This window comes from Xyrauchen texanus, chromosome 34 (assembly GCF_025860055.1).
Source record: "Xyrauchen texanus isolate HMW12.3.18 chromosome 34, RBS_HiC_50CHRs, whole genome shotgun sequence".
NCBI classification, from domain to species: domain Eukaryota; kingdom Metazoa; phylum Chordata; class Actinopteri; order Cypriniformes; family Catostomidae; genus Xyrauchen; species Xyrauchen texanus.
In genome coordinates, this window is record NC_068309.1 from 24,538,141 (window position 1) to 24,561,950 (window position 23,810).

Genomic DNA, 23,810 nt, shown 5'->3' on the forward strand with positions numbered 1-23,810 from the left:
CTCAAACGCCGTTTTCACGGCGACCCAAAGAAATCTTGTAAAGAGTAAACATGCCTTATGTGTAGAAAATGTGCCCACAATCCAGTGCTCACCCCTACACACAAGCATTACACATCCCGTGTCCCTATCAGCACACTCACATAAGCGGTTACGACCCGCCGAGTGTTAGAGTTAATAAACGCGCCACGCGAGCCCGCGCGCGCTTCCTCCTCTGCCCGCTCTGTCACACGGCCAGCTGTATGTAAGTCCCGTACGCCCCTGTCAGTCCCCTTCTCTCAGGCTACTGCAGTGGTGGATTCAGCAGCCAACAAGCCGGTGATATTACCCGCTTGCCTGCACTCAAACGCCGTTTCCACGGCGACCCAAAATAAAGCCTTATGTGTAGAAAATGTGCCCACAATTCAGTGTTCACCCCTACACACAAGCATTACACGTCCCGTGTCCCTATCAGAGCACACTCACATAAAGCGGTTACGACCCGCTCGAGTGTTAGGGTTAATAAACGCACCCACGAATCCGTGCGCGCGCCCATTCTCTGGCCGCTCTGTCACACGACCAGCCTTATGTGTAGAAAATGTGCCCACCATCTAGTGTTCACCTCTACACAAAAGCATTACACGTTCCGTGTCCCCATCAGAGCACACTCAAAAGCGGTTACGAACCACTCGAGTGTTAGAGTCAATAAATGCGCTCACGAATACGTGCGCGCGCCCATTCTCTGCCCGCTCTGTCACACGGCCAGCAAACACTTCTCTGTATGTAAGTCCCGTGCCCGTGGCTATGCTTGCGCATCACTTAACAGACGTGACTCTTTCCCCATTCACCTCAATCGGGAAGTCACTCACAGAACAGCCTGTCCATGCTGTCTGCGAGCAGTCCAGCATAAGCACAGTAAGTGCGCTCACACATTCTGTTCAGCGCGCTGTGTGCGGCAATCAGAGCGATTTGGCCATTCACCCTCTAACATTACGCTTCAAAGCGTGGGAAGATATTCCAGGGATATCCGAATGGGTGTTAAGCACAATAAAACAGGGCTATTTGCTACAGTTCGATCGCCGTCCTCCTTGCTTCAGAGCGCGGCTCGAAACTACTTTGAACACGGAAGCAGCGTGCATGCTTCGTTCAGAAATGGCAAACCTTCTGTGCAAAAGGGCCATAGAGAGAGTGCCGCCTCCCTGAGCGAGTCGGGGTTTTACAGCCGTTATTTTCTTGTCCCCAAGAAAGACGGCGGCCTCAGACCAATATTAGATCTCAGGGTTTTGAACAAAGCGCTTGCAAAAAGACCGTTCAAAATGCTTACAACCAGCAAACTCCTCGCGCATGTGCGCCAGGGGGACTGGGGGATTTATTCTAAATTTTCCACGCTTCCCCTATCCCATGTTTGTTTATTACATATTTTAGAGGATTTCATTATACTTTTAGCAACCACAACAGTAGTAAACTTGAAACCTGTTAAAGACATTTTACCATGTTTGCATCCATTAAGCAGAATTTCCAAAACATCAGCTCAGAAACTGCCAAAAAATTCCACAGATTCCATCTGGAATGGCTCATAACATAAAAGATGCTCATTTGTCACCACCTTCTGGAGAAAATATGCAATCTCCAGAAATTGTCAATGAACAAATCAGGGAAAGCAAAAAATGAACGATGAATCAAAATCCCTACCACTAATTGGAAAGACAGGAACACAGAGGAGTGGATTGTTACAAATAGTGAAGCATCCCAGTGCTGTTGGACTGTATTTCAGCACTCTAGGGATACTGCTCGTCCAATCAGATTCAAGCATGTGAACTGTTGTATAACATACAATATCAGAGTTATTTCTAGAGTACCAGCTTGTGCGAGACCCAATTCAAATGTAAAAAAAATAATAATAAAAATTGGATGTTTATTTAACATACAATACTTTTTCCTAATGAAATCTTGTTGCACTGATCACATATATTTATGGAATTTCCTGTGAGAAAAAAAATATCATTAGCTTGGCTACAGTATGCACCCATCTCACAGGGCTGAGTAAATTAAAGCACTGATCCATCCAGGTCCAGTCCATGCATTATTATGGCTTGCACCAGTGAAACACAAAGTCAACAACCCATTAATTTATCATTGACACTGACAAGCTTAAAAAAAAAAACGGTATTGCTAACAATAGACACCCTTTTACATCGCTTGCTCTTCCAGCCACTACATCATCTCATGGGGCTGTTTTTTTTGTTTTTATCAATCTGATGCATCACCATACAATTAAAACGGGCCCTCAATACATGTTAAATACAACAACCAATCTTAACATTTTCTTTTGAATACAAACACACAAGGGCTTTTTCATTAATGCCCTTTCTTTGAAATGACGAAGAAAAAAAAAACTCGCCATCCTTTTTTTTTTTTTTTTTTTTTAAACAACTCTCTCATAGTCGATACATTTCTTGGATAGAGATTTAAGGAGAACACCAGCAAAGTCTGTAGAGAGGCAAGAGATGGGAGTGTGGGAATGTTTAAGTATACATCACTGTTAAATGTAATAAGTGGACTTTACTTAAAAAAGTGAGGAAACCAATTGCCTTAAAAAAATTATGTAAATATACTTATTTGGATGAAGACTATTCCTAGTTCACTTTACTTGAGCCAAATAAGTACATTTTACTTCGATTTTTAAGGCAATCGGTTTACATGCTTTTTAAGTAAGGTTAACTAATTAGATTTCACAGTTTCTTTGCAAAGTCTATCAGAGATGTTATCCAACTCCCCTCCACTTTATTTTATATGCCATAATTTCTCCATTTCCTACACATTTTCTACCTACAGTAGGAGTCACTCAGGAGTCACTGTCCGAGCCATTGCTGCTATCTCGACTGATCTCGATCTGCAGTGAGGGCAGGTTGTCCAGTCTGCTTTTTTTCATCTTGGTGGACTGCTGCTCCTTTTTTTTGATCATCGCTCCCCACACCTTCTGCAGCTGAGAGTCGTCCTCTTCATCAGCTTCTTCGTCAACTCCATCAGATTCCACATTATCGCGTCGTCGTATCTCTCTTGAAGATGATGCTCGTGAAGAAACCTTGTGATTGTCGCAACCGTCTTTGTGAGATGGGCCGAGGCGACTCCACAAGCCCCCTGGAACACACATACTATGAGAATCAGAAGTTTCCAGCCAAATTATCACAAAACTGAATGTAAAGAGGTCTGTGACATGAGTGGAACCTAAGAAGATCAGCATTTATTTTGTGTGTACCTGTTTTCTTATCTTTTGAGGACTCTGAGGAGAGGCAACGGCTATCATGTTTAGCCACACCAAGTCTGCTGCGCACATCCGTCAAAGGCTCTCTCCGAGAAACTGTGCTCCTAGAAATGACAGGAGAGACGGAGCGCTGCCTTTCTGGAGAGTGTGGCCTCTTGCCTAATCTTTGTCTCACATCTGTGGAGAGAATAACAAACAGATTCATCAGGGTTCCCACTCTTTTCAAGGCACAATTTTCCAGGACAATTTATGTGCCCAACAAGTGTAATATTTAAGCAAAAATACATGCATCCATTTAAATCAAGCTTTTATTTTCCCGTTTTAGTGTGTTTTGAACAGTAGTTTCTCACCTCAAGTTAAGCAGTTTGATATATGGTGTGATTATTACTTTATTTTATTTATTTAACATATTTTGATTTAAAGCTACAATATGTAACTTTTTTGTTAAAAAAGAAAATATTATTAATGTTATTAATCCATCGTCCAAACCATGTCTTTACCCAAATACACTTTGATCAACCTATAATAATGATTTATATTTTAGAGCAGTCGGGACTGATTTTCATATCCGTACACAGAGAAAATAAGATCCGGCTACTGTAGCATGTGTGTAGGATTAGCCGAAGCTGAAAGTGTGTTCACAACGAAGGAGAAAAATTTACCATGGATCATTAAAAAGGCAAACCTCCAGGGAATCACCAGTTGTAAAACAAAGAAACCCCAAACAGAGCAAAAATGGAAAGCGACAGAGTCCATAATACAACCCAAATCAACATTAGCTTGGCTTTGAGGTAGCGACAACTCAGAGATCTGAAAGGATTTAAAAGCGACCCAGAGATGCCATTTTTCTTACTCAACATTTTATTGATATGGTTTATGTATAGTTTTGTAAATCACACACACCTGAATCCATGCCACCCTCAACTTTAAAAAGATTCCCAGTACCGGCACTGGCCACACAGCCCCACAGCATGATGGAACCTCCACCTAATTTTACTGTGAGTAGCAAGTGTTTGTCTTAGAACGCTGTGTTCTTTTGCTCTGGTCTCTCATGCATAACGCCCCTTGTTATGACCAAATAACTCCATCTTTGTTTCATCAGTCCACAGCACCTTCTTCCAAAATGAAGCTGGCTTGTCCAAATGTGCGTTTGCATACCCGCAAGTGACTCGGTTTGTGGCGTGTGTGCAGAAAAGTCTTCTTCCGCATCACTCTCCCGTACAGCTTCTCCTTGTGCAAAGAGCGCTGAATTGCTGAACGATGCACAGTGACACCATCTGCAGCAAGATGATGTTGTAGGTCTTTGGAGGTGGTCTGTGGGCTGTTTTTGACTGTTCTCACCTTCAATCGCCTTTGCCTCTCCGATATTTTACTTGGCCTGCCACTTCTGGCCTTAACAAGAACTGTGCCTGTGGTCTTCCATTTCCTCACTATGTTCCTCACAGTGCACACTGACAGCTTAAATCTCTGCGATAGCTTTTTGTAGACTTCCCCTAAACCATAATGTTGAACAATCTTTGTTTTCAGGTAATTTGAGAGTTGTTTTGAGGCCCCCATGTTGCCACTCTTCAGAGGAGAGTGAAAGAGAACAACAACTTGCAATTGGCCACCTTAAATACCTTTTCTCATGATTGGATGCACCTGTCTATGAAGTTCAAGACTTAATGAGCTCACCAAACCAATTGTGTGTTCCAATTAATCAGTGCTAGGTAGTTACAGGTATTCAAATCAACAAAATGACAAGGGTGCCCAAATTTATGCACCTGTCTAATTTCGTTTTGATGCATATTGCACATTTTCTGTTCATCCAATAAACCTCATTTCACTAATAAAATGTTACTGTGTCCTTCAGTTATTTGATAGATCAAAATGAAATTGCTGATCCAAACACCCAATTATTTATAAATTAAAATCATGGAAATTGTCAGGGGTGCCTAAACTTTTGCATACCCCTGTATATAATATAATAGCTATACAGGTTAGTTGGGTTACAAAAGAAAACAAAACATTGAAAGTTAAATGGATCAAAATTAAATCAGACAAATAAGAGATATGAGTTATTTAGACATATTTTGATAATTAAAATATTTCAATTATTTAAAATGTTATACTTTTATATTTGACTGTCATTCATATATCTTTGAAGTCTGAAAAGGAAATCATATACCCTTATTTTATTATAGGACACATGGTAAATTTGTATAAATTAATTTATTGTGTGCATGAAGCACACATAGTGAGTTTGCATGGTAATTAATTGTTATATTCGTGAAACACCAAAAACAGACAATTAATCATCATTGATCGCAATGAATTGTCAGAGCAATTAAGTGTGTTACAATTAATCGCAATTAATTGTCAGAAATGTTAATTTACCTGTCATTTAACATGTCCCAGTCATAGCGCCGCTACATTCATCAGTAGTTTTGGAGGAGGACTCGTGTGGTGGGCATGTTGAAGGAAGCTCTGTGGCAGGAGGATGCTGAGAGGATGACTGCACTGGCTTGGTCTTCTTGCAGTCGAAGACAGAGCAACTTTCTGCTCTTTAAGTTTATTCTGAGCACTGTAAAGTGCTTCGTCAAATTTGTCATGTTGCCAGTCTTGGCAGCAATTATTACAAATATTGCATCACGTGCTGTTGGCATCAAGCCTGGTGAAATGTAGCCGCACTTTTGATCTTTTCCACATCTTTTACATCTATTGGGGTTGGGACACATACACACTACAGCCTCACGTGTGAGCCGCGTTTCTGGGTGTTTTTCCTTGATGGCTAAACACAGCCAATCAGCGGCACTTTTAGATTTGGGCACATCTAGCATGCTACATGCTTATCACTAACGTTGACAAGATTAACCCCTTAAGTATCGACATTTACCGAACGACAATAATTTTTTTGATATTCGATTATTTAGAGGCAATTCGGTCGGTGCCTAAAATGTATCGAACACGATACGCTATTTTTTTTTCCATCCAAGATATTATATTTTTTTTTTTTTTTACTTTGTAACTGTTATTGGTTAACATTCTTAAACCAACAGCTGTCATATTAGATCATAGGCTAATTTTAGGCTTTTTCTATCTCATAGATTTGGCATATCTGTTAAATATTTTCAACAATGTCCTGACTGTTTTGATATGTTCAATAATTTTACTTGATGAATTCAATTAAGAACAGGCTATTATGGTTGCTCTATTGGTACTGTACTATTCAATCAATTGTCTTCAATAAATATGCCTTTTTTCTTGAACACTGATTCAGCAATTGTGTGTCATGGTCTATATTTAATGTACAATGATCATAATGCAAAGCAAGCACGTCACAGATAAATGCCCCTTTTCAGCGGAATATAGAGTTGGATTTGGCTGTTGATGGAATAGAATAAGTATTTTAAATGGGCCACATAAACACAATGTTTTTTTTGACTGTTTTCTGAGAATTTCTTTAGACCAGTCGACTCCAAAATTGTAATTTAAACGTGAAATTAGTTCTTCACATCCCTAATAGTTACCATGTTTTTAAGCATGTAACTAAAACCTTGTTAGCAACACAGTCAAACAGTTCAATTATACTAAAATAATTCAGGACAAATTATTTTTTCCAGGACATTTACATATTTTTCTAATTTGTTGTGACTATTACAGGTTTTCTAGGACGAGTGGGAACCCCGAGTCATGCAATGCTGTGGCCATCAATTCATCAAAAAAGTTTAAACAAATAATTCACCCAAAAAAAAAAAAATGGCAAAGCAACAATGTGTCATGCTGTGTTATGTGTTATGATGTCAAACATCATTTGTTGTTGCATGTATTATTACCTTTTGCATCAAGTCAAATTTGAATATTCAGAACCACAAAGAGGAATCGGTGATTAATGACTGTTCCTCAAACAAAAGCCAACATATGACTGCTGAAACATGGCAGTTTAGATCATGAGATGTATGGACTACATTTACAATACTTTAATGGTGCTTTTTTGTAATTTTTTGGAGCTTAACAGTGTCTACCCCCTTTCACTTTTATTATATGGAAATGAGCAGCTTAGAGATTCAGCAAAACTTTGTGTTGAAAAAATAAATGACAATTTTCATTTTTGGGTGAACTTAAAAAAAAATGTAATCAATATATAATAGATGGGAATCTAACCAGTCTTGCCACTAGAAGCCGCCACTGGAGGGCGTGATCTCTGTTGGGAGAGTCCTTGTCTCTTCTCCTCCAGTAACTGCCTCACATCGGTCACTTTGTCTGATATAGCTTTGGATGAGCCACCTCCTCCATCACAACTACCACCACTGCCAATGCGACTCTTAACACTGCTACTTGTGTCACTTCGTATGGAGTTTCTAAGAAAGTGGAAAATACACAACTGTTAAATTAGGAATGTCCAATATCCTTACACCAGGACCCAGTGAAAGACTCTAAAAAGGATCCTTTACTCACCGAAGACTGCGAAGGTTGGTTTCCACTTCATCAGCATACATTGTCATCTTCATGCTCTTTTTAGGGGAAGGCGTTGAGATCATCTTCAGTTCCAGGTCATAGTCCATCTCATCTGAATCTGAAGAGCCAGGTGACGGGTCTCCCAAGCGACTGCGCAGACCCCCTTCAGCGAGCTGTGGTCCCCGTTCCTTGTCTCCCCGATCTCTGTACTCCACCACTCTATCATCAGCATCCATGTCCTCTTCTCCATCTTCCTCTTCTTCCTCTTCCTCTATAGGCTCTTCTGGCAAGTTCACCAGATCAGCTAAGAAATTAGAAAAAGCCAGTGTACAGATGAAATTTCAGTGAACTAGTACTTCCATAATAAAGGACCTACAAGTGAGCAGGGCTGTAACAATGATAAATATCCCCCTCAACAACCAATTCTTTAAATTTCTAAATTTGGTTCCCCCCAACTTTCAATATATTTTTTACATCCTGTGTGGCACTGAATGTGACCAGCTCGGTGCCTGACATGCTAAAATAAGACCATTAAACCCTATAAAGGAAAGAATGCATTTCATTTAAGAGACATTTTACCCCTACCAGAGTGTCGATGAGTGTAGGGTGGGGTGTGTCCCATGCTGTCTCCAATTAGAGACTTTTTGGTCTTCAGAACGTCACGCTGGATTCTCCGTGTGTGATATCTCCGTTTCCTACAGAAATGGACAGGAGCCATACAACTCAATACAAAGTACACAATTCAAGGAGAAATAAACAGTGGCCTCAAAAAGTATTGGGACACTTAAGACATACTTCGCTTTTCTGCATTACGTATTGGCTTGCGCCCGGTCGACCGCATTGCTTTTCAAACAATTCTCTTTTGACAGAGAGCAATTTTGAACATGTTCAACGCATGTGCTCTATTTGTGATATGCTTTTAGTACAGTCAATGGCAGGCGCATGCGCAGACCATGTTCTCGGACGAGGATTGTCTGTATGCCGATAAATTCTCAAGTGTGTATAGCTACAGGCCAGAGACCTTCAAAGGGGACAGAATCTCCAAAAGGAGTGTGTGGCGTGCCACTTCCACACACGGTTAGGGGGCTCTCTATTATATTTGCTGCCAGTTTGGAACTCCTGCCCCTTTTTGGAGCTCTGACTGCAGACGACGAAATCTGCTTTATGCATACTGTTCTGATCAGCAATGCTGAAGTATATTTGGCCTTTAATCACACTTAATTATGTATGAAATTCCATTGCAAAAAATAATAGAACATAAAACCAAGTGGCATTTATTTGACAAAAGATAGCACAACCACATGTTTTTTAGGTTTTAAACCAGACATGGGCAATTTATGGCTGAATACGGACCTCCATATGGTTTAATCTGGCCCATTGGATATTTCAGTTATCTTGCACTGGGACCTAACGCACCTCCACAAGCATTTAACCTGAGCATCAGGGTTGCAGAAAAGAGATGCAACCCCCCCTAATTAGAGATTTATACTTGAACAAATTGGAAATATTCTGCCTAATGTTGTGCTTTATATGTGCAATCTAGCAACCGTGCATGGGAGTGCGCTCTTTCTAGCTCTCACTTTCCCCTTTGAACAAACATAGCGATCTCTAGTGCAATATTCTGCTCAAGGAAAAGTGCACACTCCGTGTACATTCTTAAGGCTGCTTGTGCTGTTTGGTGCTACTAAGTTTGCAGGCAAACCTTAGTGATGAACTTTAATCAAATATAAACATAGATCTAAGCATCATTGACATGCAGAGGGGGTAATCATTGACATGCCAGCAAAAGCATGCAAGAGACTAATTAGTATTTTTTTTATTTGTGCAATTTAGAAAAGTCCCTCACACCCTTATTATAATTTAACTGTTGCAGTTATAATTTATCATAGTTATGCAGCCTGTTTTATTCAGATGTGTACTAAATGGAAACCAAACCATTGGCAGACAAGCTATTGACGAGACCCACATCATGACAATTTTAGCACGTAAAGGGGTAATGTTTTGAGAAAAAAATAAGTAAACTGGCCCGCTTTGCAACAAACATTAAAAGTTCTATAATTTTCTCTCTCTCTCTCTTTTTTTTTAAACGGATCCCTGAGGTACGGTTTTAAATTGAATAATAAATGACCAGGGAGGTAGACAATACATAATTAATAATTATGCTCAGCCTTTGTTCAGTTTTATTTTAATGGCTGATAGAAAAGAATCTACCTTTGTAGAGCAATACAACACTTCAGGCAATTGCTGAATAGTCTTATTAGTCACATACACAGATCAGCCACAACATTAAAACCACCTGCTTAATATTGTGTAAGTCCCCCTCGTGCAGCCAAAACAGCACCAGCCTGCTTCTGGGATGAACCAGTCTGGCCATTCTCCGTTAACCTCTCTCATCAACAAGGCATTTCAGTTCACAGAACTGCCGCTCACTGGATTATTTTTGATTTTGGCACCATTCAGAGTAAATTCTAGAGAATGTTGTGTGTGAAAATCACAGGAGATCAGCAGTTAAAGAAATACTCAAACCAACCCATCTGTCACCAACAATCATGCCACGGTCTAAAATCACGGAGATCACATTTTTCCCCATTCTAATGGTTGATGTGAACATTAACTGAAGCTCCTGACCCATATCTGCATGATTTTATGCACTGCTGCCACACGATTGGCTGATTAGATAATCACATGGATGATTATTGGTGCCACGAGGCACAATATTAGGCAGGTGGTTTTAATGTTGTAGATGATCAAGGCCTGGGTAGCTCAGCGAGTAAAGACGCTGACTAAAACCCCTGGAGTTGCGAGATCGAATCCAGGGCGTACTGAGTGACTACAGCCAGGTCTCCTAAGCAACCAAATTGGCCGGTGGTTAGGAAGGGTAGAGTCACATGGGGTAACCTCCTCGTGGCCGCTGTAATGTGGTTCGCTCTCGGTGGGGCATGTGCTGAGTTGTGCGTGGATGGTAACGCACTCAACAAGCCACGTAATAAGATGTGCGGATTGATGGTCTAAGATGCGGAGACAGCTGAGATTTGTCCTCCGCCACCCGGATTGAGGAGAGTCACTACGCCACTACGAGGACTTAAGAGAGCATTGGGCATTCCAAATTGGGGAGAAAATAAAAAAATACATGTTGTGGCTGATGTGTATACACTTCAGAAAATTGAGTACACAATTATTTCTGTCAATCAATGCGGAACATTGTATCTGAAAAGGAGTACAATGTGGCCCTCCATGCACTACTTGAAACCAATGTGGCCCATGTACCAAAATAGTTGCCCATCCATCTTTTAAACTGATAAAACAATTGATCAACTATTAAAAATTAAGAAAATATTTGGACACTTTTTGGCTGTCTAACTTAGGCCATTTGAAAATGCATTTCTTGCTACGTTTTGGCCTTCTGTCCACACAGAGATGCTCTGTTTTCCCTGTCAAAAACGCTTTCTGAAAACACTCCCAAGTGTATAAATTTGAAAATGCAATTTTCACATTGTATTGTGGACAGGGAAAACGGAGATATCTGAAAACTATGAAGTATTTGTTGTCATGTGACTCAGTCATGTGATCCATTCAACCCAAAACAATCAAGATGGCAGCCCATGATGTAGCAGTGTTTTTGTGCCTGCAATTCACATTGATAGCAGTTATTTTGTATAAGCTTCACATTGATAGCAGTTATTTTGTATAAGCTTCACATTGATAGCAGTTATTTTGTATAAGCTTCACATTGTATTCCTTCAAAGGCGACAGGAAGTTGACTCGGAATTGCTGTCCAGAGCTGGAACACGAGGACAATTGCGTTTCAGACCATACATGGAAATAGATCAGCAAAAACCTATTTGTAAACGCTGCTTTCGCAATTTTCTGACGAGAGGAGGAAACACATCAAACTTAATAAAGCACGTGAAAGACAGACACCCGGATTTATTCAAGCAAATAAAGCAGGTGAGTTTAAAAGCATATTATCATTTGCATTAGGGCTGAAACGTTTAGTCGACATTATTGAAAATGCAAAATTGATGAGAAAAATGTTCGTTGTCGAATAGTGGTTTGATCTCATTTGACGTAACATGAAATCTCAATAAACTGTAACGATGATGCGTGAGAGCAGCAGTTCACGTCTGATGGAGGAAGAATTACACAGATCAGTCCAGATGCACTCTAAACTTTCACAGTTTATTTTATGTAGATCCCAAAGTATTAGGGAATGATTTAAAAAAAAAAGTACATTCAGAAGCATGTACCGTTGTGGAATAAGCGGAGGCGGAGCTCTTTAAAGGAAACATCCTGGCGTAACATCTTAAATGCTGTAAAATTGCTTTATTAAAGTTCAAATAATACAGAAGCAGGTCATGTTAATAACTATAAACTCAGAAACTGGCCTTTCTCTCTGTGGTCGGTGCCTTGCGCGAATGTCCCAATCTAAGGGGGAGAGACTGAAACTGTACCCGGCTGAGAGAGACTGTGCCTCGGGGAACTCCTCCCTCGTGCGCGCACGCTTAATGCAGCTAGATTACAACTCCCTGTGCATTTCTTATCATGAAGAAAATTGGCAATATGCAGCTTTATTAATAAGAGAGCACTTTGCACATTAGTTTGGAAATAGTTTTTTATTAATTATATTGTATGCTTGTTTATTTAGGCCTTTTTTTTAGTACTTGGTAAAAACTTAAATTAAAAGTTGCAAAAGTTGAAGCAAATCTTATATAAGTGTTCAAAAATATTTTAAGCATACATTGTTCAGTTTTGTTATAATTAAAAAATAATATATTTACATTAAAGTGTTGCTCAATGGTTCTTAGTTCTGCTGCTAATGTTTTGTAGACTTTGTTAACAAAAGAGTGTTGTTTAGTAACCTGCTTTTGCTTTGGTACCGAAAATGGTATCGAATACCATGAAATTTCACTGGTATTGGTACCGACTACTGAAATTTTGGTACCGTGACAACACTAGTTAGAACATGTTGATCGCTAATGTGATGAACTACACCTGTGGCTACTCTGCTAAGGCCCTGTGTTAACTTAAAAGGAACTAACTTCAACACTAAAAATTACCTTGGGACCCGTTGGTAAGAGTTTATTGCAAAAATGGCTAAGAAAAGTGCAGTTAGTTGTAAGAAAAGGACTCGCATCATTTGCTTGCAGATTCCACTTGGTTTTTTTAAGTTAAGCTTAAGTGTCCAAATACTGGTTTTGGGCCAGTGTAATTGATATGTTTTCGGCAGGGCCTTCTCCGCAAACAAATTCAAGTTATTCTTACCAAGAATTACTTAAAATGCCTTTCATGCCACCATAATTTGGATTTCCATATTTCATATAGTACCGACTTCTCCTGGCTGCACCTAACTCCTTTTTGTCATCTGACAGAAAAACAACAGCCAACAGTCACAATATGCACAGATCTTTTTAACTTTTGACAAGTGTCTTTAAAAGGTATACATTATGGACAGACTAATCTTCAACAACACAAGCATGCAGTAATTAAGAGCAACTATTTCTACATATGTAGAAATTGACAAACAGGCTGAACATCTGTTTTCTCACCATGGGTGGCAAAGCGCAAGAACAGCTTGTTGCCTTTGAAGGGCTTGATTGTGGGTCGAAAATCGTTCCGAAAAAGAGATTCTCGCTCTGTCTGAGATAGCAGCTCTGTCTGGAATCAAAAGCAAATACAAAAAAGGAATATGATAATGATCCCTCAAAATCTGACTAAAGGATGTCACCATTCCTTATATACCTCTGTGGTTTCCTGCACCTTCTTCTCCGTCTCCTCTTCAATGTCGCTAGCCTTACCCTCACTGCCATCACTGCTCTTGTTCTTGTCTGCTTTCCCAACATCGTCATCATCATCATCATCTACCACACCTTCTTCCTCCTCTTCCTCCTCATCAGAGGCACGGTTTCGTCTGGCTGGGAAAGTAAATGATCATCATGGTCAGCCACAAAATGAAAATACAAGATTCCAAGTAGTGGTCAACCAATATGGATTTTTTTTTAAATGGCCAATGGTTGATATAATGCCTAATATACATAGTTCATATATAATATTATTCAGCTATTTTGCTATTATAACATTTCATATATAAATGTAATATTAGCAAAATTGCTGAATTTCAACAAACACACATAGCATAAATATTTAATCAAAATTCCCTAAAATGATTTGATAATAGAAAATGTGCAACATCCACTGACAAGGCAGTTAGAAGATTGTAGAGGAGGAATGACCACTTGTTAATCGGCCAATTGGGTATACAGTTATAGGTCAATGCAGATTTTTCAAAATAGCCAAAAATATATAGATCTATTACTGATTTCAAGACATTTGACCTTGAACTAAATCATTCAAAAGGCTGGTGGAACACAGTGTCTATTTCTAGGTGACAGTGAAATAAAAGTAATAATGATACGACAAACCTTTCTGTGGCTGTACTGGAAGTTCAGAGGGTTTTGAGCTTTCTGCGTTTGTGTCCTCTTCTTTGTCCGGCATCCGACTGAAGTTAATGAGAGCTCTGGCTGGAGTGATGTCATCTAGCCACACCACGTTGCCTGGAAACAGAAGCATGTGATTTGACTAAAAGCACCACAGTCCAGGTTTAAAACAAAACTTTACCTCTTTCAAAAAATGCATTACTATAAAATGGTGGTAATGATATCACATGTTTGTTTTTGTACTTACAGGAAGTGTCATCTATCCACTCAATGTGGGCAGGCGGGTACTCTTTAAAGTATCCAAAAATATCTTGAGTACTCATGTCATCTACACCACTCATGTGTAAGGCTTCTAGACGCACATTTGGGATAGCTAAAGAGGGATAAACATATCATCATTACAGGTAGTTAGTTAAACGACCTACACATGTAAACAAACAAATTAAAATGCATCAAGGTTTGCAGAAACAGCCACACTGTGTAAGATCAACTACCTTCCTTCACCACCTCTCTGTCCAGAACGACATTTCTCTGCGGCAGATTCTCCTCTGCTCGAATATGAAATCTTCTTGCTCGTTTCTCCTTTTTCTCAATGGCCTCCTACACATGTACAAACGTGGTAAACAACATGTTCACTGCAGGCTGATTTTCAAACGATCAGCTTACTATCTTCACTTACCTTAGAAGTGACATCAATTCCAGTGATAAACGTACCAGCCTTATTTTCATACCGTCTACTGGTGTCCTGTGGATAAACAGTCTGAAATCACTCATATGAGCATCAAAACGACAACATGAAGTCTTTACTTGGCACTCATCAAGTGAAAGCTCGTAAGGTTAACTGTATGGTTATAAACAGCCTCGGACTGTCATATTCACCAAAATAATTTATTATGTATTGGTCCAACAATCAAGGAAAAACATTGCGCCAAATGAAAAGTCTGTTCAGGAAACTTGGGCCACAGATTTACATCAGTTTCAAAAGAAGCTCCCCGCACAACCCCGCAACTTTACCCATACATTAGACAAACACTGCTAAAAATTGTACATTACAAAACTAGAGCCTTAAACCACTACTATTAAATGTCAAGGGGAAAGCTAAATTTAGCTGGCTAAGGGCTGCGACCGTCCTTTCCCTGAACTGAACAACGCATAGGCTGCACCAGCCGACGGCTTCCTTCATCACGCGAGGCCGTGGTTTGAAAGAGGCCTAAAGGATAACTCACCGGCAACAGCTCTTTTAAACTTCGGCGAACAGAAATGGACTCCAGCTCCAGCTCTCCCTCCTCCACCTCCATGGGCTCCGCTTCACGGGCATCTCGATCTGAGTCTGATTCCGAGTCTGACTCAGACCGTTCGGACGCACTGTCGGACTTTACAGACACCTGCAGGCTGCGCACCGCTGCCATGATCGCTCGCTGTGATATGAGCTAACGGCTAACCTCGCGCTGGCTGAGCTAACACACTGCCTTCGAGCTCGCCACACTCACACCGCCCTGCGCGAGCATTGGATTATTAGGCGGGTTGCTGTCAGACTGCGACCCGCCCTGCTGGAATCAAACAGATTACGCATTGATTTAACATTAATGTTTAGTATGCAACAAATGAGACACACCAAGTCAAATGCCAATGCAAAAGACGATTAAAATGTAAATGAGTATGGGACATTCCGACTTATTCCAACCATACTTGTATAAGTTAACTAAGTAATTTTATCACCGAAATTAAAACCATCCTTGATATAGTTATATTTAAATTGTATTTAAAGTCATTACAGTGGTTTCCCCTTTTGTAAAAAGCTAACCTTGTCTTAAAGGAATATTCCGGGTTTAATACCAGTTAAAAGGATAGTTCACACAAAAAAGGAAAATTCTCTCATCATTTACTCAACTTCATGCCATCGCAGATGTGAATGACTTTCTTTCTTCAGCAGAACACAAACGATTTTTTTCAGAAGAATCAGCTCAGCTCTGTAGGTCCATACATTGCATGTGAATGGTGATCAGCTCCAAAAAGAAGATAACGCAATATGTAATGTAATCCAAAAGCAAGCGATTTATTCAATGTCTCTTGAAGCGATCCAGTTGGTTTTGGGTGAGAACAGACCAAAATATAACTCCTTTTTAACGTTTACACTGACGGACAAAAGTTTGAGATAATGTACAGATTTTGCTGTTTCAGAAGAAATTGGTACTTTAATTCACCAAAGTGGCATTCAACTGATCACAAAGTACATTTAGGACATTACTAATGAAACTAATGAAACTTCACTATTTGAAAAAAGTAATTTTTGATCAAATCCAGACAGGCACCATTTCCAGCTGCCATCACCCCAACACCTTATCCTTGAGTAGGCTAATCATGCTAAATTGCTAATTTGATTCTAGAAAATCACTTGCCATATCAAACACAGTTTAAAGCTTTTTGGTTCATTAAATGAAGCTTAACATTGTCTTTGTGTTTGTTTTTGAGTTGTCAAAGTGTGCAATAGACTGACATGTCTTAAGGTCAATAGGTCAAAAATGGCAAAAAAAAAAAGTAACTGCTTTCTCTAGAAACTCATCTATCAATCATTCTTTTGAGGTCCTTGAATGCTTGAAATTGCCAAAACAAAACCTGAAGATTCAAAGCACTTTACACTGCATCTCATTCACCCATTCACACACCAATGATGGCAATGAAGGCACTAGCCAGCCATTGGGAGCAACTTGGGGTTCAGTGTCTTGCCCAAAGACACTTCGGCATGTGGAGTCATGTGGGCCGGGAATCAAACCACCAACCCTGCAATTAGTGGACAACCGCTCAACCACATGAGCCACAGCCGCCCATTCAAAGACAAAGGACAACTGGCTCTAACAAGGACAGAAAGAAATGTGGAAGGCCAGATGTACAACAAAATAAGAGAAGTACATCAGAGTGTCTAGTTTGAGAAATAGACGCCTCAAATGTCCTCAGCTGACAGCTTCGTTGAATTCTACCCACTCAACACCAATTTCATGTACAACGGTAAAGAGAAGACTCGGGGGTGCAGGTCTTATGGGAAGAATTGCAAAGAAAAAGCCACTTTTGAAACAGAAATACAAAAAGAAAAGGTTAGAGTGGGAAAAGAAACAGACATTGGACAACAGATAATTGGAAAAGAGTGTTATGGATCTTAACCCCATTGAGCTTTTGTGGGATCAGCTAGACTGTAAGGTGTGTGTGAGAAATGCCCAACAAGACAGCCACATCTATGGCAAGTGTTACAGGAAGCGTGGGGTGAAATGTCACCTGAGTATCTGGACAAACTGAGAGCTGGAATGTCAAGGATCTGCAAAGCTGTCATTGCTGCACGTGGAAGATTTCATGATGAGAACTCTTTGAAGTAGTTCGTTTTTTTTCTTCTTCAAATTGTAATAGTAATTTTTCTCGTTATTAATGGCATGACTAAACATTGTAATCAGTTCAATGCCACTTTGGTAAATAAAAGTACCAATTTATTTCCATAAGAGCAAAATCTGTACATTATTCTAAACTTTTGGCCACCAGTGTACATCTTGTTATTTTAGTCTCTAGGCACGATCATGATTTCAAGCTCGATTACACTTCCTACTGATTGACATGTAAACAGAATCATAGATATATATGGTATATACATTATTAGCAGCTGTTTCTATGGACAGAGATACGTCGTGCATATGGCATACTGGATAGGGCAAGAGCCGTCATCAACACATGAATATAATAAGGTCTACAAAAGACTATTGTCTTTTCCAGCCAACTTTCAGATTATCTGATTTACCACAAATATTGGGCAATATTTTAAATGATATAAACAAATCCTAATTTCACTTCTAAAAACAGTTTTTCACCCATAGCAGACTGCACATAAAGTCCTCTACAAATGAATATATAATGGCAAACATACTGAAAATTACCACCCAGTCAGTCAATTGGTTACATGATGAACTATTTCCACACAAAAGCAGTTTATGCAGCGGTCTGAGGCTTCTTCTCCATTCACTTACATTCAAACTGCTCTCCTTGTTGACTGTTTCAAGATGGTGCTGCTGTACCAGCCGAAAGAGTCATCTACGTATGTATATCTATGCGCATAGTGCTTGATGACGCTATAGGAAGTGTAATCAAGCTTGAAATCATGATCGCCAAGGAAACTGCAGTCAAGATTTACAGTGAAAAAGTTATATTTTGGTTTGTTCTCACCCTGAACCAACATCACTTCTGAAGAGATTGATTAAACCACTGGAGTATTATGGATTACTTTTATGCAGACTTTATCTCCTTTTTGGAGCTTTTGGAGTTCTGGTCATCATTCACTTGCATTTTATGGACCTACAGAGCTGAGATATTCTTCTAATAATCTTTGTTTGTGTTCAGCAGAAGAAAGAAAGTCATGCACATCTGCGATGGCATGAGGGTGAGTAAATGATGAGAGAATTTTCATTTTTGGGTGAACAATTCCTTTCACTTCTATTGTAAGTGCCTCACTGGAACCAAGATTATACCTTTTTATTTGAATGAAAGGAGGGCTGTAGTAATCAACAGTATGCCACAAATGCTGTTGATTGAACCTGGAATATTCCTTTAACATCACCTGTGAATTTAATTTAAGACTTGAGATTTGGGTAAATTATAGTAATGCCCATAGACTTTCTTTAAATCATATATTAAGAATTTTGTTTAAAATATGAATGCATACATTCAGATATTTACAGTATATGAATGACCATATATTAGGCCTTGTAACTGGTCAACATTTCGTTTACACTCTTTTTTCACAACATTAAACATCTTTTTGCTTTCACAAATTCATTTAGAAAGGTCCTGCACTGTCAAATATTTTTTTTACAAAGTGCATACATTTATTGTAGTCTCTCAATCAATAGCCTATGACGTCATAGCTTAAGCATGCATGCATAATACTTATACAATTAGAAAAGATGTTTAAAATAGTCTTTGAATATAGCATGTCACAGCGTAAGAAGTCAACTTCTCAAAAGTATTTAATGTCAGCTACTTAAATACTGTATGTACTCACAAATGGAACAGACATTTTTATATAATAAACACCAATACAAAATACAATATTTTATTTACCAATATCAACCAATTGTCAGACAGAAACGTTTACACATGTAGCAGTACAATCAGAGAGAAATATATTAACACAGAACATAGAGTTCTCTCTAAAAGTGTAAAATGTAGCACATTTGAGCTGTTTGTGCCAAACGTTAGAATTTTCCATTCTTCTGCACTTTTTCATTACATTAATATGCACAAATATTTACAAATTAAAGTAATTATTGGTTTTCTAATATGTACACATTATTATTCAATAAATGACCAATTTCAACAAAAGAGTTGAGTACATCAAGTGTTTTTTAACAATATGCTATTATGTTATAAACTACTCTTTGTTTCAGAAAACACAGTAGTGGCCAGGACCACCTCCAAACAATGCATGATCTTAGGGCACATGTCCAGGGATTTCAAATGTTTTTTTAAAGATTAAAGAGGAATGGAATGTTGTGCCATTATATTTTAACACTTTATTCTGCATTCCAGATTCATTTATTAATGAAAATGTATAATGAATCACTACTGTGTTCATTTTCATCAAGGTTTGCCCAGGTGTGCAGTCATATGGCTGGACAAGTGCATTTTGTGAGTTTGTAAAATGCTGTGGAATGTTTAAGATGCTGGAAATGTATAAATGTGTTTTTGTTATTTGAGAAATTTACACATTTATAATGATACAGAGAAAGTTTAAATAGACATTTAAAACAAAATAAAAACATACTTTAAAGATAAAGTATATTCCATGTGGTAAAATTGCCCAAATTGTGGTTGGGACATATCTGATCTTCTGAAAATAGGTAGGGACATCTTTTTCTGTATCCATGGTAACTGTAGAATTATGATAAAATCTGTCTCACTGTAGCAAACTCCTAAACAGTTTCCCTTAGCTAACAGAACTGTCAAAGGGATTACAGTATATGCAATGCCGTCATATAATTTCCTTAGGTAAGGAAAAATCACACTTTAAGTGTCATACTTAAAGGTGCAGTATGTAACAATTTTCATGTATTATTCACCTTATTTTTGCCAATGTGTGAACGGCTTGTAACACAACTTAAAAAATTAGCCTTTCCTGGACTTCCTAGGTTGCCTGTTAATGCCTGTAGACTGATTTTCATGGGAAGGGAGCAGGTTGCTTTTGCCAGGAAAATCCAAAGGATGTGATGTTTATGCTCACTCCTGAGAGCCTTGCCTCAGTGCTTCTCTTATGCTATTCAACAGCGACAACAAACTGCAACACTAGGTAATGTTATCTTAGAGATGGAATACAACAAAGGGCCAGCTCCCAGCTCAACACCGACTCCTACACAAACTCAGAGTAAGCCAAAAAAAATAAAACCTTCATATACTGAATCCCGTCTGGCTTAGCTGGAACATGACAGTGGTCGAGCAAAAACTAGAGCAGGGCATTTGATTGCTGGAGGGACCTTCGTTCGGATTTGGGGATCAAAACCGACCCTGAATTGCCGTTCTTCTTATTGGACAGGTAAGTTTACATAACTGCAAAGCATGTGAAATATAGTGCCATAAGGATTGATCTGTGTAATCTAACTAACTTGATCTTGCCTTGCTACCTTGATTTGTAACTTTCAAATAGTTTCAACGATTCAACAATCAAGTTTGTAGTAAAACAATCATAACTGTGTAATTTAAATTATGCTACCTCATCTGTCAGCATGATGCTGGTGAAGGGTTTCTGAATCTTTCATACTGCACCTTTAAGGGTTTAAAACTTAAGATGTTTTATGCAACCGCATAGATAAACTAAAAAAATAAGTAATCCACTACAAATGACTTAATACTTCTCTGAAAATGTTATCAGATTACTTTACTGATAATTGAATCTAAAAAGTAATCACATTACTAATTAATTTACTTTCTAAATCCCTTTTCACAGAAAAGTTTTTGGTTTTCCGCTCAAATTTCTAAATTTCTTCCTCATTCATTGTCGTACACCCTTCAGCTGTCACAGAAACGCTAACAGATGTACATATTAATTAATATTTTAAATGTATTGCACATATTACTTTAGTGCAAGTAATGTATTTAAAAGTAATTACTTTAATTGAAATTCAGGTATTGTAATCTGATTACAAGAATTTTAAATGCAATATGTTAAATTACTTTTTGACAAACAAGTAATTAGATTACATTAACTTATTACTTTGTGATTGGATATACCCAACACTACTTCTGATCCATGTAAATATGGCATTTTAGTAACTCACAAGATATTACAATATGTTGCTTTTGCCAGTGAAAGACATTCTCAAAATGTGCAAGGTCAATACTGCCATGCAGAGGGAAAATGCAGTAACTACACGTTTGGTCAAAAATTTGTTTGACTATGATCTGTCCTATGACAGGTAGGTTTGCCTCAACTATTCTCAGACTCAGAGAAAACGAAGTGTGAAAATTGCAATATCAACAAAATTAACACAAAAAACATTTTATAGCGATTTTTCTCTGTTTCATTGTTGGTGTAGTTACTGTGTTTTTCCCTTGTCGGGCAGAATAAATATGCCAGATGAAGTCAGTACCAGATGAAAATATCTGAGCATACAGTGTGCTGACTCATGTGCTTGTTTATGTGATATTGTGATTGGGAGCACAGGCTTGTGTCCCTCTTTAATTTCCCACCTTCTTGGTGTAGACAGTGTCTGATCTTCTGTTCTTATACATTTCCTTTCTGATTAAAGAGAGAGTGTCAGGTGTTAGCTGTCAATACCAAAATAAGAAATATCTTCCATAAACGTCTAACATAATACAACCCCAAAAGTTGGGATAGTATGAAAAAAAAATGCTAATAAAAACCAAAAGGAGTGATTTGCTATATTGAAAGCACCACAACTACACATTATATGATGTTTTATCTTGTGAATTATTATTATATATTTTTTTAATGTTCAGTAATTTCAAATCAGATCAGAGACAGGGGCAATTTAAGAGTAATAACAATTTGACCAGTTAAAATAACAAAGCGATGTGAAACAGGAGATGTTAAACAGGTGAGGCAATCGTATCATAGTATATAAGGAGCCTCCAATTACATCCTAGTCCTTCAAGAGCAAGGATCATTCGAGATTTGTCAATTTGCCAACAGATACTCCAGCACTTTGAGAACAATGTTCCCCAAAGACAAATTGGAAGGATTTTAGGCCTTTCGCCCTCTACAGTGCACAATATAATTAAAGGTTTCAAGAAATATGGTCAAATCTCTGTGTGTAAAGGGCAAGACCACTTCTGAATGAGCATGAGCTCAGATCACTCAGACGTCTCTGTCTTATAAAACAGCATTCATCTGTAATGGATATCATGAACATGGGGTAGGAATTACTTTAGTAAACCTTTGTTAGTCAACACAAATCACAGCTGCATCCACAGATACAAGATCCACAGGCTTTACTATGCAAAGCAGAAGCCCTACATCAACACTGTCCAGAAGCGCTGCCGACTTCTCTGGGCTCGGTGTCATGTTAGATGGAAAGTAGAACAGTGGAACTGTGTTTTCTGGTCCGATGAGTCCATAATTCATATAGTTTTTGAAAAACACAACCGTCGTGTTCTTCACGTCAGGTCCAAAGCCAGTGTCTGTATGGGCCAGGGGTGTGTCCGTGCCCATGGTATGGCTAAATCACACATCTGTGAGGGCACCATTAATCAGACAGATATGTACACATTTTGGAGCAGCATATACTGCCATCCAGCTTTTCCAGGGACGTCCCAGCATTTTCAGCAGGACAACTTCAAACCACATTCTGGCCAAATAAGCAGAAAGTGTGGGTGCTAGATTCGCCTGCAGTCCTGACCATCTCCAGTTGAGAATGTGTGGTGCATTATGAAGCGCACAAAAGGGCAACGAAGACCCCGTACAAGTGTGCAGCTAAGTGAAATGAATTTCACTTTCTAAACTTAACAAACTTGTGTCTTCAGTACCTAAATGCTTAATAAGTGTTATTATAAGAAATGGTGATGTTTCACAGTGGTAAACACTCAACTGTCCCAACTTTTTTGGAGTGTGTTGCAATCATCTGATTTGAAATTATTGTACATAAAAAAACAATGAAATTCACAAGGAAAAACATCATATAATGTTTAGTTGTAGTGCTTTCAATATAGCAAAGGATGAATATAAATGACAAATCACACCTTTTTGTTTTTATTAGCATTTTTCATACTGTCCCAAATGTTTCAGAATTGGGGTTGTAGGAACTTGTGATTATGACATATGATTGTAATTTTGACTGACAGTTAGGCCCACCGTAACTGTATATAAGGAACACCATCTATCCAAAAGACAAATTACTGTAGTAAAATACTCGCCATGATTCTGGTCTTCTTTGAGTGTCACTTTGCTAATGCCCCTGTAAAATGAGAGTTCCAAGTTAGCATTGAATTGTTTAAATATATAGATAATTACAATTACTGTAGACTAGCCCACAACATAAGAAAATAAACTTTTAGGTGTTTTTGCTTATTTATGACAATACATAAACAGACATACTCAGACATAAACAGACATAAAATGGACGTTAGTCAGGGCTGTACTTAATTTGACACAAATGAAAAAGCTGTGAGGGATAGAAATACAGTCTGTCCAATAAGTTGTACTTTTGTGT

The 23,810-nt window shown here is 38.6% G+C and overlaps 2 protein-coding genes across 5 annotated transcripts in view; both read right to left on the reverse strand.

Annotated features, from left to right (window-relative positions):
• Positions 1-1,913: 1,913 nt before the first annotated feature.
• On the reverse strand, positions 1,914-15,624 carry LOC127628057 (nuclear cap-binding protein subunit 3-like). Its single transcript, XM_052104722.1, has 13 exons — positions 15,339-15,624; positions 14,792-14,857; positions 14,607-14,712; positions 14,360-14,485; positions 14,098-14,229; positions 13,418-13,590; positions 13,225-13,333; positions 12,941-13,040; positions 8,264-8,373; positions 7,679-7,982; positions 7,385-7,581; positions 3,236-3,418; positions 1,914-3,117 (listed from the first exon to the last, which is right to left on the reverse strand). Exons 1-13 carry the CDS (start codon positions 15,519-15,521, stop codon positions 2,822-2,824), a joined length of 2,085 nt encoding a protein of 694 aa, XP_051960682.1. The 5' UTR covers positions 15,522-15,624; the 3' UTR covers positions 1,914-2,821.
• A 3,266-nt stretch (positions 15,625-18,890) lies between these two features.
• LOC127628056 (rap1 GTPase-activating protein 2-like) overlaps positions 18,891-23,810 on the reverse strand; it is a 66,350-nt gene continuing 61,430 nt past the window's right edge. For all 4 annotated transcript variants that reach the window (XM_052104719.1, XM_052104718.1, XM_052104717.1 and 1 more), the window contains 2 exons: positions 23,515-23,555; positions 18,891-21,880 (listed from right to left, as the gene is read on the reverse strand). In XM_052104719.1, coding sequence (XP_051960679.1) covers positions 23,547-23,555 — 9 coding nt within the window. In that variant the 3' untranslated portion in view covers positions 18,891-21,880; positions 23,515-23,546. The remainder of the gene's footprint in view (positions 21,881-23,514; positions 23,556-23,810) is intronic.

Bases quoted from the DNA above. Each gene is read 5' to 3' on its own strand.
- LOC127628057 (XM_052104722.1), bottom strand. From the start codon at position 15,521: ATGGCAGCGGTGCGCAGCCTGCAGGTGTCTGTAAAGTCCGACAGTGCG. The intron at 14,858-15,338 runs GTGAGTTATCCT...GTTTATCCACAG, and splicing joins GTTTAAAAGAGCTGTTGCCG to GACACCAGTAGACGGTATGA. The intron at 13,334-13,417 runs GTATATAAGGAA...TTTTGATTCCAG, and splicing joins AGGTGCAGGAAACCACAGAG to ACAGAGCTGCTATCTCAGAC.